Source organism: Taudactylus pleione, unplaced genomic scaffold (genome assembly GCF_031769625.1).
Source record: "Taudactylus pleione unplaced genomic scaffold, aTauple2 ptg000585l, whole genome shotgun sequence".
Taxonomy (NCBI): domain Eukaryota; kingdom Metazoa; phylum Chordata; class Amphibia; order Anura; family Myobatrachidae; genus Taudactylus; species Taudactylus pleione.
Genome location: NW_028284987.1, coordinates 3,382,136 through 3,396,144, shown reverse-complemented (window position 1 = coordinate 3,396,144; position 14,009 = coordinate 3,382,136). Strand labels below are relative to the sequence as shown.

General features: G+C 41.9%; 1 protein-coding gene across 1 annotated transcript in view; it reads right to left on the bottom strand.

Moving 5' to 3' along the window:
* The window catches only part of SHPK (sedoheptulokinase), a 36,291-nt gene that overhangs the window by 19,304 nt on the left and 2,978 nt on the right, over window positions 1-14,009 (bottom strand). The window contains exons 2-3 of the mRNA XM_088453674.1: window positions 11,080-11,221; window positions 5,613-5,796 (exon numbers count right to left, since the gene is read on the bottom strand). Of these exons, the coding sequence (XP_088309800.1) occupies window positions 5,613-5,796; window positions 11,080-11,221 (326 nt within the window). The remainder of the gene's footprint in view (window positions 1-5,612; window positions 5,797-11,079; window positions 11,222-14,009) is intronic.

The window sequence follows — 14,009 nt, the reverse complement described above, 5'->3', positions numbered from 1 at the left end:
GTGGAAGAAAAGCGTATAAATGGCTCTCCCCGAGTTCCGAAGGTTTGTGTTACCTGGGAAGAGTAGTCCCAGAAGTTATGACCCTCACACATGTTGAAATGCTTGGTATACATAAAAACACACCATCACCATATCTTCACACGCAATATGAACACAGAGGCAAGAGAAATATGATACCTGGTGATGTGCATAAAGCCGCTCAGTTAATTAGTGAGACAACTGGCTTTCAAGTTTTAGTCGCACTGGATCCCACCAGGATCGCTCGGGGAACATTAAATTTTAGATATATTCAGGAACTTGCTAAATTGATAGATAATATCACCGAGATGTACGATGACACATTCAGGTATACAGGGAGAGAATTGCAAGCGTACAAGAAAGAACTGGTGCACCACAGGCTAGTGTTGAATTATTTAACCGCTGTTACTGGAGGGTATTGCGTAATGTTAGCCACCCAATTTGGAGTAAAATGTTGCACCTATGTCACCAATGATACCAGCGACCCTAAGGAGGTGATAGACTGGAAGATGGATGAAATTCTGCAGCTATAATGCTTCAGTGGCAGTAGGGGAAAGGATAGAAGGATGGGTGTCATGGCTGAACCCAGTGAAATGGTTCTCCGGTCTAGGGGAATGGGTCCAGGAAGTGATCGCCAGCATAGGCAAATTCTTGATCCTTATACTAATTTGTCATCATAATAATTGGCATATGCGTCCGATGTGTTCCTATTGTGTTGAAGTGTGGAAAATGTAAAAATAGAGTAAAACGAAAGAATGAAATTGTGATGGTTGCCAGTATGAATACCGAGGTAAATACAGAACTGCATTACAACCCTGAGCTAGGAAATACCATCACTTGATGTATTATATTTAGACATGCATAGAATGTATTATTGAAATGTTATTTTTAAAACACATCAGATAATGTGAAGTCTCAATTCCCCTTCAAGACTGCTTTTATAAGACTGATGCATTCCCACACCTTTCACATGATCTTCCAAGATCTGCGGTGTGCGTATAATAGTAGTTTTATGTCCCCACCCAGAGACACATTATTGATGGATTAAGAACCACCTTGTGCCATCCCATAATGACACTAAATAATATGTAAATGTAAGCCTAAGTTAAAATTCCAACAACAGATTGTGATAGCATTTTGTTTGCTATCAAAGGGTGGACTGTCGAAGCTGGATAATTGGCTGAGACAAGATCAGTTTAAAATTGAATCGCAGCGACGCCATCTTGCGACTGGCCGCAAGACGCCATTTTAGGAAATGAGATCGCAAGACGCCATTTTGCGAATGGCCGCCTAAGCGCCATTTTAGATAAACACACTTTAGTACATGTGGCGATATTACTATTAGCAACATGCAATTGCATCTTTTCACCATTTCTCATACACACATTAATACGCACAATTGCGCTGTTAACTAGTCGCATATTAGCGAATGCATAGGACTTTGTATGAAACCGCTGTTTTATTAGCTTTATGCGCACGCATCTGCCCCAAGTTAACTAGCATCCTTGTATCAAACCCCGCATACTCACCCATTACATATTCACACATAAGGTTTAATAAGCTTTAAAGTATAAGATTTAAGTTGGTTCAGTTAGTATAAATGCTGTGAAATAAAGATATTTGATAACTAAGGTTTTATACATGCTAAGAAAGCCATGTTTGTTTTCGTACTGATGCGTAGTCTTTCAAAAGAATTCCAGTACTATCGGTGTGGAGATCGCATCATGCATTCTCAACTTATGGACCGCAGAGACTTCAAGCAACAAAATGTATAACTGTTAGGATTTTGCATGGGGGCGGGAGGGCAGAGACCCCAGTTGTTAGAGGCTGGGTGAGTCTATTTGAACCAGCCTGTTAAACTCTCTATAACAGATGCTTCCTCCCTGGGAACCAATGACATCAGCAACAAACTTCTCTATTGTCCGGTCTATTCTGGGGGGGTATAAATATGTGTGCTCAAACACTGGGATTTTAGTCTTCGTGCTGAATGACGACGGGGTTTCTTGCTGATGACTATCATCCGGTCCGGAAGCGCTGCGTATGTATACTGTACTAGGGGTCTGTATAATTCATTTGCGTCTAATTGTGACTGAATCAATAGCGTGTAACTGTACTTTTACTTGAAAAATACTTTGTGCTTTGGAACCACATGTTCTAAGTCTGGAGTCTCTATTTACTGTATGACTGCGTACGCAAATTAGCGTCACCTTTATAGGTTTATAGGTAGGATTTTAGAAGGTACAGGCAGGGGTATATAGAGGTTCATATCAGTATCGTTATAATATTTGCTCTACTTCGAAAAAAATAACGCAACAAACCCAAAAAACAGCCTATGTAGGTACAAGCAGTATCAACCTACCGCAACTGGCCAGAAAATATGCAACATGAGCGGCCAATGTGTTATTGAGTTCAGCACAATGACAGCACTGTTTTTTATGCAGTGTCTGTTTTATAATAAACTGACTTCTCTATCAAAAATAGTTTGGTATACCTGCTGTTTTCTGTATTACGTACATAACAATTGTAGCAGTTAACAAAGGATATTTCGCAGTTTAAGACACAGGTCAACAAGTGACTCTGGGCCTGATTCAGCATGGATGGCTATTGCGATCGCAGCTCCGTAATCTCACGGAGGTCTGCTGCGAAAATATGCTAATGATTGCAATCGCAAAGCCATCGCACAGCCAGCATAAAGACGCCCACTACCGCTATCTCACATCCGTAATACCTCTCAGTCATGCGTATACATCGGTAACATCTAGTAACATCGGCCCCTCATGCAGAATTACAGCAGGTCTGACCTACCGCAGAAACTGCAAGTCTTGTTGAACGCAGTGAGTACTCAAGCTGCGTATGCCATCTCCGTGTCTTATTTATGCATGCCCAGGAAACAGCATTCAAACGGACAGACACGCTTGCGTTTCTCCAACCACTCCCCCGTCACCACCCCCAAACGCTCACAACCTGTCAATCACTCTGCGATGGCTCTTCGTGGTTTCCGTGACCTCAGTGCGATCGCAATGATACCATTGCGCACACATATTGCGATATATACGCATGCGCAGTACGCAACAATCGACCATCTGCGTACGTTTTAGCAGTTGCGATCCATGCTGAATCAGGCCCTAAATACAGTAAATGTATACATGTGTTGGAAAATTGTCCCTCGTCCGGTTTTACCCCCCTTCCATCTCCCCCTCATGCTTTCTTCTCTACTGCTTTCCTGTTGCCTGTTCTCATCTTACCAATCTCTTCAGTCACTTCGTCTCATCAGACACTGTTCCCTCTGCACTCAAACATGCCTTTGTCTCCCCCATTCTTAAAAAACTAACACTTGATCCTAACACTCTCTCTAATTACCGCCCCATCTCTCTACTCCCATTTGACTCCAAACTCCTTCAACATATTGCCTACAAATGCCTTCACTGCTTTTCTTTCCTCCCACTCCCTACTTGACTCATTTCAGTCTGGCTTTCGACCTCTCCATTCCACAAAAACTGCCCTGCTTTTAAAACTGTGGCCCACCCTCTCCTCCTAAACTCCTTCACTCCCTTGCTCTGCGTGATACTGTCCTCTCTAATCATTCTTTCTCCGTCACCTTTCATGACTCCACTTCCCCCTCACTTCCTCTACCAGTATGTGTCCCAACGTTCTGTCCATGGACCTCTCCTATTCTCCTTCTACACATCCTCTTTCGGTGAGCTCAACCGTTCTTTTGTCTGCCAATATCATCTCTATGCTAATCACACTCAGATCGACCTCTTCTCTCTCTCCTCACTCATATCTCCATCTGTCTTTCTGCTATTTCTTCCTGGATGTCCCAGTGCTTTCTTAAACTCAACATATCTAAGACTGAGCTGATCATCTTCCCATCCTCCTGAAAAACCTCCCACAATGTCATTGACAATACTACCATCTCATCTACCCTGCACATGAATTTCTTGGAGTTATCCTTGACTCCTCTCTCTTCTTGAAACCTCACATTCAGTACCTTTCGCAGTCCTGCCATTTCCAACTTAGAAATATCTCCAGTAACAGACCCTTTCTCAACATGGAGGCAACTAAGACCATCATCCACTCACTGGTCATCTCCAGATTGGACTACTGTATCCTCCGGTTATCTGGCCTCCCACCTCTCTCCACTCAAATCTGTCCTCAATGCTACTGCCAGGATCATCTTCCACTCCAAACGTACTACATCTTCCTCCCCTCTACTACAAGCCCTACACTGGCTCCCCTGTAGAGCCCAATTCAAACAACTCAGACTCACTTACAGAGCCCTCATCCAATTCACTAATTTACATCTTTGAACTTATTTCTCTACACACTCCAGCTACCCACTTCACTCCACAAATGCATGCTGCTTCTCCTGCCAACTGATTACTTACTCCCATTCCCGCCTCCATGATTTTGCTCGAGCTGCTCCCTACCTCTGGAACTCTCTCCCTCTACCTTTCAGACTCTCCACCTCTCTACAAAACGTTAAACTGGCGGAATGTATTCACAGTGAGGGGAGAGCTTGGATGTAGCCCAGCATGTCCGTAAGTGCTGGGTGCGACCCCAAGAGTGATGAAAAGGGGGCGTGACTTAAGGATACGCCCTTTTCTTGTGGCCACGCACCCTTTTTGGGTGCGCGCACAAGAGTACCCTTTTTATGGTTTTGCGCCCTGCCACGCGCCGGACCTAGAAGGAACACTAAATAACAATAACACAGCTCAACAAAAAAAATTGTTTAGTTGCCAAAGATATTTGAACGAATCTAGGGTATTTTGGGGTTGCTAAATTAAAAAATTAAAGTAGTTTTTTGTAATTGGCTCTAGTTCTTGAGATAATGGATACCCTCAAGTAACTGGGAACTTAGCCATAACGCGTGCATATGGGAATCTATGGGAACATTCTAGAAGGTGAGACAAACAAATATTCAGGTGTTCACTCCGCGATAACGCTAGAATATTTTCCCTCCATATATATAAGTAATCAGCCACCCAACCAGCAGTCAGTTGTCTATTGTGTGTTTCTTGTTTCTCATCAGTGTATCTCAAAAAGAGGCAATCTAACAAAACTAATGTCATAATCGGAATCAGCACCATAAAGTAACCCCAAAATCGCTCTAATATGGTTGTCAAAATGTAAATTTAGTGTTGATCAGTGTAATAATAATTCTACACAGGGTGGAGAGAGCCTGTTAGATACATGTATAAGTAAAGCAGATTAAGACCAAGTGAATAAAGACCAATGCAAAAAAGTGTCACTATTATACCAGTGTTATAAGAAACACACATGTACTAGGTTTAGGCAAGCCACGTTGGAATTATCAGTATTATTGTAGCATGACAACTGTAATACATCCAATTCAAAGCTACATCCTCCTGATGTGCAGGGTCTGAGCAATATAGGCAGAGCCCAAAGTTATACCAAAACTATAAGTGTCCTGTGGAGGGAGGGCGTCATTAATCACTTTATACAGTATGTAGCACTATCCGATCTTCCTTTATTAAAATACAGCCTGAGGTAAGATACATATTTTGTATCATGCTAATTTTCATTATTTAACTTTTACACAAAAGCCATTATTTAACTTTTACACAAAATACCTGTACTTTAAATGCCAGAATATAGTAGCACAGCCGAAGCCTGATGCCACATTGAGGTGGGAGACTGGCTGCGGTAAGCAGGACAAAAAGTCTGTGCCACATCGTCCATCTTCCCAGGTAATGAGATGACTGACTACTTTGGGCTCAAATACTCGCAGGTTTCCACTGTTAATCCAATGGCATCCTTATGGGAAAAAAAACAAAAGCATAAAAAAACAGAGATAAAATATTGTCTTATACATAAAGTATTTATTTCCTGTAACTTAGACAGAAAGGGTAACCTTATATTAACATACAGTACATCTAGATACCACTTTAGTACCAAGCATTTAAATATATGATACTTTTCCTCCTACAATACTGCCCAGTTTAGCAGTAGCACACCTGGAAAATGCATAATGAGACACAATTTGAGTCCTTCCGTAGAGACAAACACTCAGGAACTCATTTAGAGATAGGAGTTAGTCCAGGTAGAAGATGAGATATTACACACTGGCTTAATCATGTTAAACGTGTAGTAGGAGGTTTGAAGATAAAATATGTGGACGCACTTTGAGATGGGAGACGGCTCAGTCCTAGCTCATCTCTAAATCCCAGTGCTAAAATGAAGCTGAAAAAATATTTAAATGCCACATACAAAAGTATATAAATTTTTCTTTGTATATAAGGACAATATGGTATTTCCAGGTGAAAGTTTGTATCCCTAGATTGGCTTCTAACGCTACATGATGCCCTTTTCCCAAAAAGCAGGGAACATACCTTTCAGTGCATCATCTACATTTAATAGATTTATTTAAAATAATACAGTCATGCCAAACACAATCTTCTTCACATGTGGGTGCATGCACGAAAACCTACTAAAGTACCATTACGATTGTAGAAAAGAAAAAGACATAGAGGGGTATTCAATATGGGAGCGAAAAGTCTGTGCTGGACTTTTCGCTCCACATCGGAGATTTTCCTGGGATAAGGTATCGGGCACGCGCCCGCTTTATCCCCGTATTCAATTTGAAAACTACGAAAACGGGTCCCGGGGAAGTAGGATTGGCGAAAAAAACCTAAATTTACTTGGAATAAATTGTAGGACCCCCCTAAAACTGTAAAAACATTGGGGATCACTATGGGTACCCCCGTTTTAGCCTGCAAATGAAAGTCGGGGATTTAAATGGCAGCTGCAGGTGTTTTTTTCCCGACATTGAAGAAGTGATGCAGAAGAGCACTTAGGTTTTTTTTTTTTCTTTTTTTTAGTAGTCCCATCAAATTTGGGATACATGAAAATGGGTACTAGCATATTTTTAAGTCCCTAAAGTCTTTATTTAAAAATTCTGCAAATATGCACCTGCCGCTAATAGCCTATTCTAGAATACACCTGCCGCATATTTGCAGAATAGCCCTGAACCTATTTCCCTGTTTTTAAACACTTTTTTCCCTTTTTTTTTTTTCACCCCAAATTTTCGATAATTTTTTTTGGGGTGTCCCTATTTTTTTTTTTTTTTTTGACACAGTTTATTTTGAAGTGACATTCCCAGGGATGCAGGCTATTTTTTTAAGCCTGCACCCCTAAACCCCAATTCTGCACTTTTTTTCGCCACCTATTCAGTGGTGAAAAGTTATCCCCGTTTTTTTTTCAAAGACTTTTCGAACCTGCGAAAAGTGTTTGAAATTGAATACGGTGTAAAACCAAAACCAGTGAAAATGACGTCATCGGTGCGAAATTATCGCACAAACTGACTTTTTGCTCCAAATTGAATTGCCCTGATAAAGTGCAACCTTATATAAATTCCATGGGTTTTGAAAGAGGAAGGTAAAATAAAAACCCTAAAATCATCTGTCAATCTAACCTCATGGAGGGAACAAAATTTATTCCTTAACTTCACACATAGCAATCAGAATAATTTCCTGGATTAATCATTCAAATTGCTAAATCTGCTCATTATAATTATTGATCCTCTTCTTTTCAATTCAAAAGGTTTTCAGAGCAATGTGTATAGAAAGAAAGAGGGTTAAGTGGGTACATAGCTGGGGGAGCAACACACACAAAACAGAAACTATAAACACAAACATACCGTAATCAAATGAATAAGAAAAAAAAAAAAGGAGAGAGAACAATATGGTGCAGATTAAATTAGCGTCAAGGTTCCATCAAAACCACTCGCGCTACCGTTATCCAGACAAGATATAACTTCACTCAATTTTGTTCACACTCCTTAGAATTGTGGTTTTGTCAGAACCTCTAACGCTACCATTATCAAGACAAAATAACCTCACTCGCTTTTGTTTACACTCCTTAGAATTGTGGTTTTGTAAGAACCTCTAACGCTACCATTATCAAGACAAAATAGCCTCACTCGCTTTTGTTCACTCCTTAGAATTGTGAGCAAAAACAAGAGAGGTTTTCCCTCCTGTAAATCCTGCATAATTGGATCTTCCCGCAGTGTCACCCGGTGTGGGCAGAAATGCTGTGCGCCAAAAAAGGGGGCGTGACCTCACGTACATGGGGCCTGGCCACATGTGAGGGGGAGTGGCCGAACCCCCGTGGCCGTGCTTATTCCTGGGGGTCGGGTGTTGGTGGTGCAGACTGCCCTGTGTGCAGTGCCAGCTGGCTCCCTCACAGTGTCAGGAGCCGAGTACTGCACTTAATTATACAGTGTAGCACCCGGCTCCTGTCACTGAGGGGGAGTCTGCACCTTGGTGTCGCCCCTCGGCAGGTGACACTCGGGTGCGGCCCGCACCCCCCTTGTGACACCACTGGATTTTACTTAACATTTATCTATTACCTTATAGAAGATAATAGCTAGAGTCTGATTGATTGCTATGGGCAACATCTCCACTTCTACAAATCCGCACTTTAGTAAATATACCCCCTAAGTGTGCCACTCTAGGGTGTAATTTCCATCCAAAGTAATCAACCTATTTTTTGTATTAATTAAACCCCAATTTATTAATTAGAAAGCCTGTCTCTGAGCATGCTTATGGTCTACTATGTCTATTTTATACACAGATACCCAAAACTCTACTTCAAAGTCACAAGTGATTATATACAAATACAATAGGAAAAAAAGATTCGTTTCTCATGAATATTTTCCCTGTTTTAAAAATCCCAGGAGAGTATTAGCTTTGCAGCAGGTGCATAACATAGTGTCAGGGTATCAGCCAATTGTTTATTTGCAAACCTTTCCCATTTCAGATCTCCTCAGTTGCATCCCATTTAATGTATAGGGCACACAATTAATACCACGACCTAAATGCATCCCCCTTAGGTTGTCTCCTTAATCCCAGAGAGGAATAAGGCCATCCTCGGTCATAATGTTCTCTCTGTTTTGCTAACATACCAGAGATTGCATGGACAAACTAGAGTGCAAATAATGAATGTATGGCCTGCATGCATCTCCAATTGTTAGGGGTCTGCGCATCTGCATAAATGAGTCCTGCGTGATCGCTCTCTGTCCTCATGATTGACATGCTGCAGCATTTGGGGGGGAGGAGGGCGGGGGGGCAGAGTGGGGGCGGATACAAGGACCGTCTTCAAAACGAACCCCGTTTTGGAGGCGTGCCGAGTCCAGGGTCTGGGCCCGATGGTGGTCCAAGGCAGTGTCTACGGACGCTGCACTCGGATCGCAGATGCATGAAGAAGGTGTGTATTACTGACAGACACCTCCTGCTGCATTTGGATTTTGGTTGGACAGTATTGCACAGCTGCTACCCTGCATCTGTGCAATACCGTCCATCTCTGAATCAGGATAATGGATACCTAATCTTGAAGGTCTTTCATGTTTTGGATATAGAAAACTGTCTCCTGTAAGGACCGATTGACAAGTTTTACATTTTATGCAATTCGTTTTTTTTTTGTGCTTGGCATTCTTGAAGGGACTTCGAGGTCAAATTTATAATAAGTAGAAAACAACCTCTGATCCAAATCAAGTTAATTTGGAGATTAAGACAATGGGAGACAAGTCAATTTCAAGAGGTTATAGCTGAAACCTTATCACCTCGGCCACTTCAGACATGATGGCCACTCCCTGCGAGTTCCTCTTCACCCAGCGGATGATACAAGAAAGTAAAACCAAGATTTTTCCAATTGTGACTAAATATAATCACAAATCTGTATATTTTATCAATTTGGTTAAATCCCTGTGGCCTGTCATCGAGGCAGTTAGAACTTTGCCTGCATAATAATCACACCTTCCACTCATGAGCTTTTATAGGAGGTAAAACCAGTCCAGAAGTCCCTACTTGAAAATCCTCTACAAGACAGTGAGAGGAGCACTTTTCCTTCAAGAATGCCAAGCACCAAAAGACTGGGATGCTGTAAGTGTATAAAATGTAAAACAGGTCAATCAACAATCACAGGAAACAGTTTTGTCTAGCCAAAGAGACAAAGACAATTCAAGATTAGGTATTCATTTTCTTGGATTAGTACATTTGCCTTTTACACTCTAATTGTCCATATCACTCTGGCATTCAGAAGGCACACACATACATATATACAAATTGAGTGTTATACTACATGATTTAAGTTATGCACTCAGCAGTTGGAATATTAATTGAGTTTATCCACCCTAATAACCCTAGTCTGACAATAAGTGAATGGTAGCTCATAATATAATAGTATCCTCTTACAGCTTCTGGGCTTCATAAGTGTTACTATTTCCAACGAAAGATGGTAGCACCTGGTTTTGCATGTACTTTTATAAACGTAACAATATTACCATCACAGATGTTTATGCTATACACAGAACAGACCAGACATTACATAGATTGGTAGGAGCTCAATGTATGTCTACCCCCAAAAAAGTCCAATTGTAGAGGTTTACAGCAATGGGCACTCACCAAACTTCACAGTAATAAAGCCAGCAGGTTTTTATTACTCACAGGTACATATAGTAGCAGTCAACAGTTTGATCCCAAGGGTCTCTGTGGTGTGGAATGATGTTTCTTTCACATTAAACAGTCTTGACAAAGGTCCTCATGGATGAAACGTCGACTACCACTGTATGTACCTGCTGGCTTTACTACTATGAAATTTGGTGAGTGTCCATCTGTTTAATTCAATCACTCTCTATATATATATATATATCTCTATCTACCTACTTGTAAAGGGATGTGGCATTGGCCCGGGTCACCACGGTCCCCCCACTCTGTCCCACCCTTCTGTGTCCACTGCTCTGCTCTGTCCTGCCCCCATTCTGTACACCCACCACATCTCTGCTCGCTTCTCAGTCCTGTCCTGCAAACTGCTACTGCCCCCGGCTCTGACCCTCCCTCCCATGAATTCATACTTACCTACCTACGGGTCCACCTCCTCTCCTGCTAGGGTCTGTCCTGTCTCCCTTGCAGTGGGAGCTGTTGGTGGGGTAGCATGCACCTCGGCTCCCATTACGCATGCATGTTGGAGATGGAACAGACCTTACAGATTTATTATATAGATCTAGCTTTCCTTGACTTCTATATCACTTGAATTTTGCACCTTGGTTTGTTTGCCAGTACACGATCCCATGCATTTGTCCAGACACCCCAATCCGTGTAACTTTTTTAAGTCTTTCTCTGGGCAGGGTGGTCAAGCATTCATTTAGGGCACTTATTATCCGACCAACATCTTGTTCTTTTCCCTGAAAAAACAGATTAAGAAAACTCAAATAGTGATTTCAAGTCTGATGTTCAACCATTAAACTATCTAGGTCATTGTAATTACATAGTGTTCAATCAAGAACACTGCACCTGTCACAACCAGTGCAGTTCCTCTTTCCTGCTTGGGGTGTCGCTCTGGTGCTGCTAGCACACTCAGCTAATGCAACACACTGCTGAGCTACAGACCAGAGTGTGCTAGAAGCACCAGAGCAGAGAGCAACACCCCAGGCAGGAAAGAAGAACTGCTTGGGTTGTGACAGGTGCAGGGTCCTAGAATGAACCTTATTACATGTTATGCTGTTTCCTTTTGTAAATACCATTTTCTTATAAAACTTTTATAATAATGTTCTTTGTAGAGCTGGTTATAGTGTTTGCTGAACTATAATTACCAATATAAAGGTGTAGTTTGCATACACCTGACTAGGTGATTAGAATGTTTTTTCTTTCTTTTTAAGTCATTCCATGATAATTCCTGAACAAAGGTCATAGTTGTTTGCATTTTACTGTACACAGATTAAAGAAAATGCATGGCTTTAAAGTTAACGATTTGGCATGTATTTTCGACGGGAAGTATATTTGTATCTCCCAGGCATATTTTATTGGGGAAAACACATTTATAGACCTATTGTAAAGTGCTACAGAATAGGTTAGGGACAATTTAAAAAGGTTACCACTGCGGCTTTGCGGAAGTACATGCAGGCATACACCTATATATGTACTAAGCATATTTGCATACCATTAGACATGCCACATTTAATGGCTAGATGCCTCTATCCCCAAATGACTGCTATTATAAGTATATACTCGGACAGAGGATGGCCCAACCTATTATACAAGGATGCATGTACATTACATTATCTTGGGCCCATTAGACCATTGGTTCACCTAGTGCTATATAAAGTTACAGGTTTATTTCTCAATAAGTCTTAGAAATCTGTGGAAACAAATTAACTAAGCTGGTAATTAAAAGTACAAACCAAAAGTCTGTGGACAAAGTGTATTCAGGTAAAATGGAATGCTTAATGTTAGCATGCTAAAGAAGTCTGAAGAACACGCACACACGCACGCACATAGTACAATGGAGTGGCACTCTGACTAGAAAGAAAATAATCACCGCAACATAAGTTACTACTACTGGGGGTAAATTAACTAAGATGGGAGTTCTATTAAGAAGTGATGTTGCCAATAGCAACCAATCAGATTCCAGGTATTATCTTCTAGAAGGTGCTAAATAAATGAGAAGTAGAATCTGATTGGTTGCTATGGGCAACATCACTTCTTAACAGAACTTCCATCTTGGTAAATTTACTCCCTGGATTCACTTCATATCAGGAAGGCAGCTGGGATGATATAAGTGATGTAAGTTCCACTACACTGAAACTGCCCTCACTGAAGTTAGCAACGATCTCGTTGCTGCCAAATCCAAGGGCCACTACTCTGTGCTCATTCTCCTTGACCTCTCTGCTACTTTTGACACTGTGGACCACCCTCTCCTGCTTCTTCACTCCCTTGGTCTACGTGATACTGCCCTCTCTTGGCTGTCCTCCTACCTCTCTAACCATTAGTTCTTGGTCTCCTCTCATGATTCCACTTTCTCTACACTTCCACTAACGTTAGGTGTTCGCCAAGGTTCTGTTCTTGGACCTCTCCCGTTTCCCCTCTATATATCTTCTATAGGTGAATTTACCAGCTCTTTTGGCCTCCAATATCATCTCTATGCTAATGATACTCAGATCTACCTCTCCTCCCCTGACCTCTCCTCCTCTCTCTTCACTCATATCTAAAACAGTCTCTCTTCTATCCCTTCCTGTATGTCCCAGCACTTTCTTAAACCTAACATGTCTAAGTCTGAGCTGACCATCTTCCTGCATAAACTCACTTCCCACAATTTCATTATCAATTGAAGGCACTACTATCTCCTCTAGCCCCAAAGTGTGCAGTCTTGGAGTTATCCCGGACTCATCCCTCTCCTTCAAACCACACATTCAGTACCTCTTGCAGTCCTGCAGTTTCCATCTCAAAAGTATTTCCAGGATCAGACCCTTTCTCACCCAGGATGCTACTAAAACTCTCATCCACTCACTGGTCATCTCCAGATTGGACTACTGTAACCTCCTCCTATCTGGCCTCTCTGACTCCCACCTCTCTCCACTCAGATCTGTCCTCAATGCTGATGCTCGACTTATCTTCCTATCCAGTCTACATCTGCCTCCGCGCTCCTATTAGCCCTAAACTGGCTGATTCTTACACTAACTTACAAAGCCCTCACCCAATTCTCTCCCATTTACAGCTCAAACCTCATCTCCTTTCACAATTCTACCTGCCCACTTTGCTCAACAAACGCATGCCTCTCCTGCTTTACTTCCTCCCACTCCCACCTCCAAGATTTTGCCCACGCTGCTTCCTACCTCTGGAACTCTGGGTCTGAGTCAGAGCCGGACGCTATTTGCGCTCGCTCGTTCAGAAAAAGGGGGTGGCTATTTAAATTAACCGTTCGCTCTTTGCGGTCTGTTGACGCCTCCATGTCTGAATGAGCGAACAAAACATGCGGTCGTTATTTTGAAAAATACGCCCCCTGGCCGCTCGCATCATACGTCATGTCCGCTATTTATTTGATTAATCGAGTACATCGAACAGCGTATGAACTGCTCACTATTCTTGTGGTTGGTTTTTCCTACCGCAATCATGCGAGCAGTTCTTGCTAAAAGACACCCAACTGACGTGGTCGATGACGCTGCTTTGTTAATTATGCACACCCTTAAAACGCCC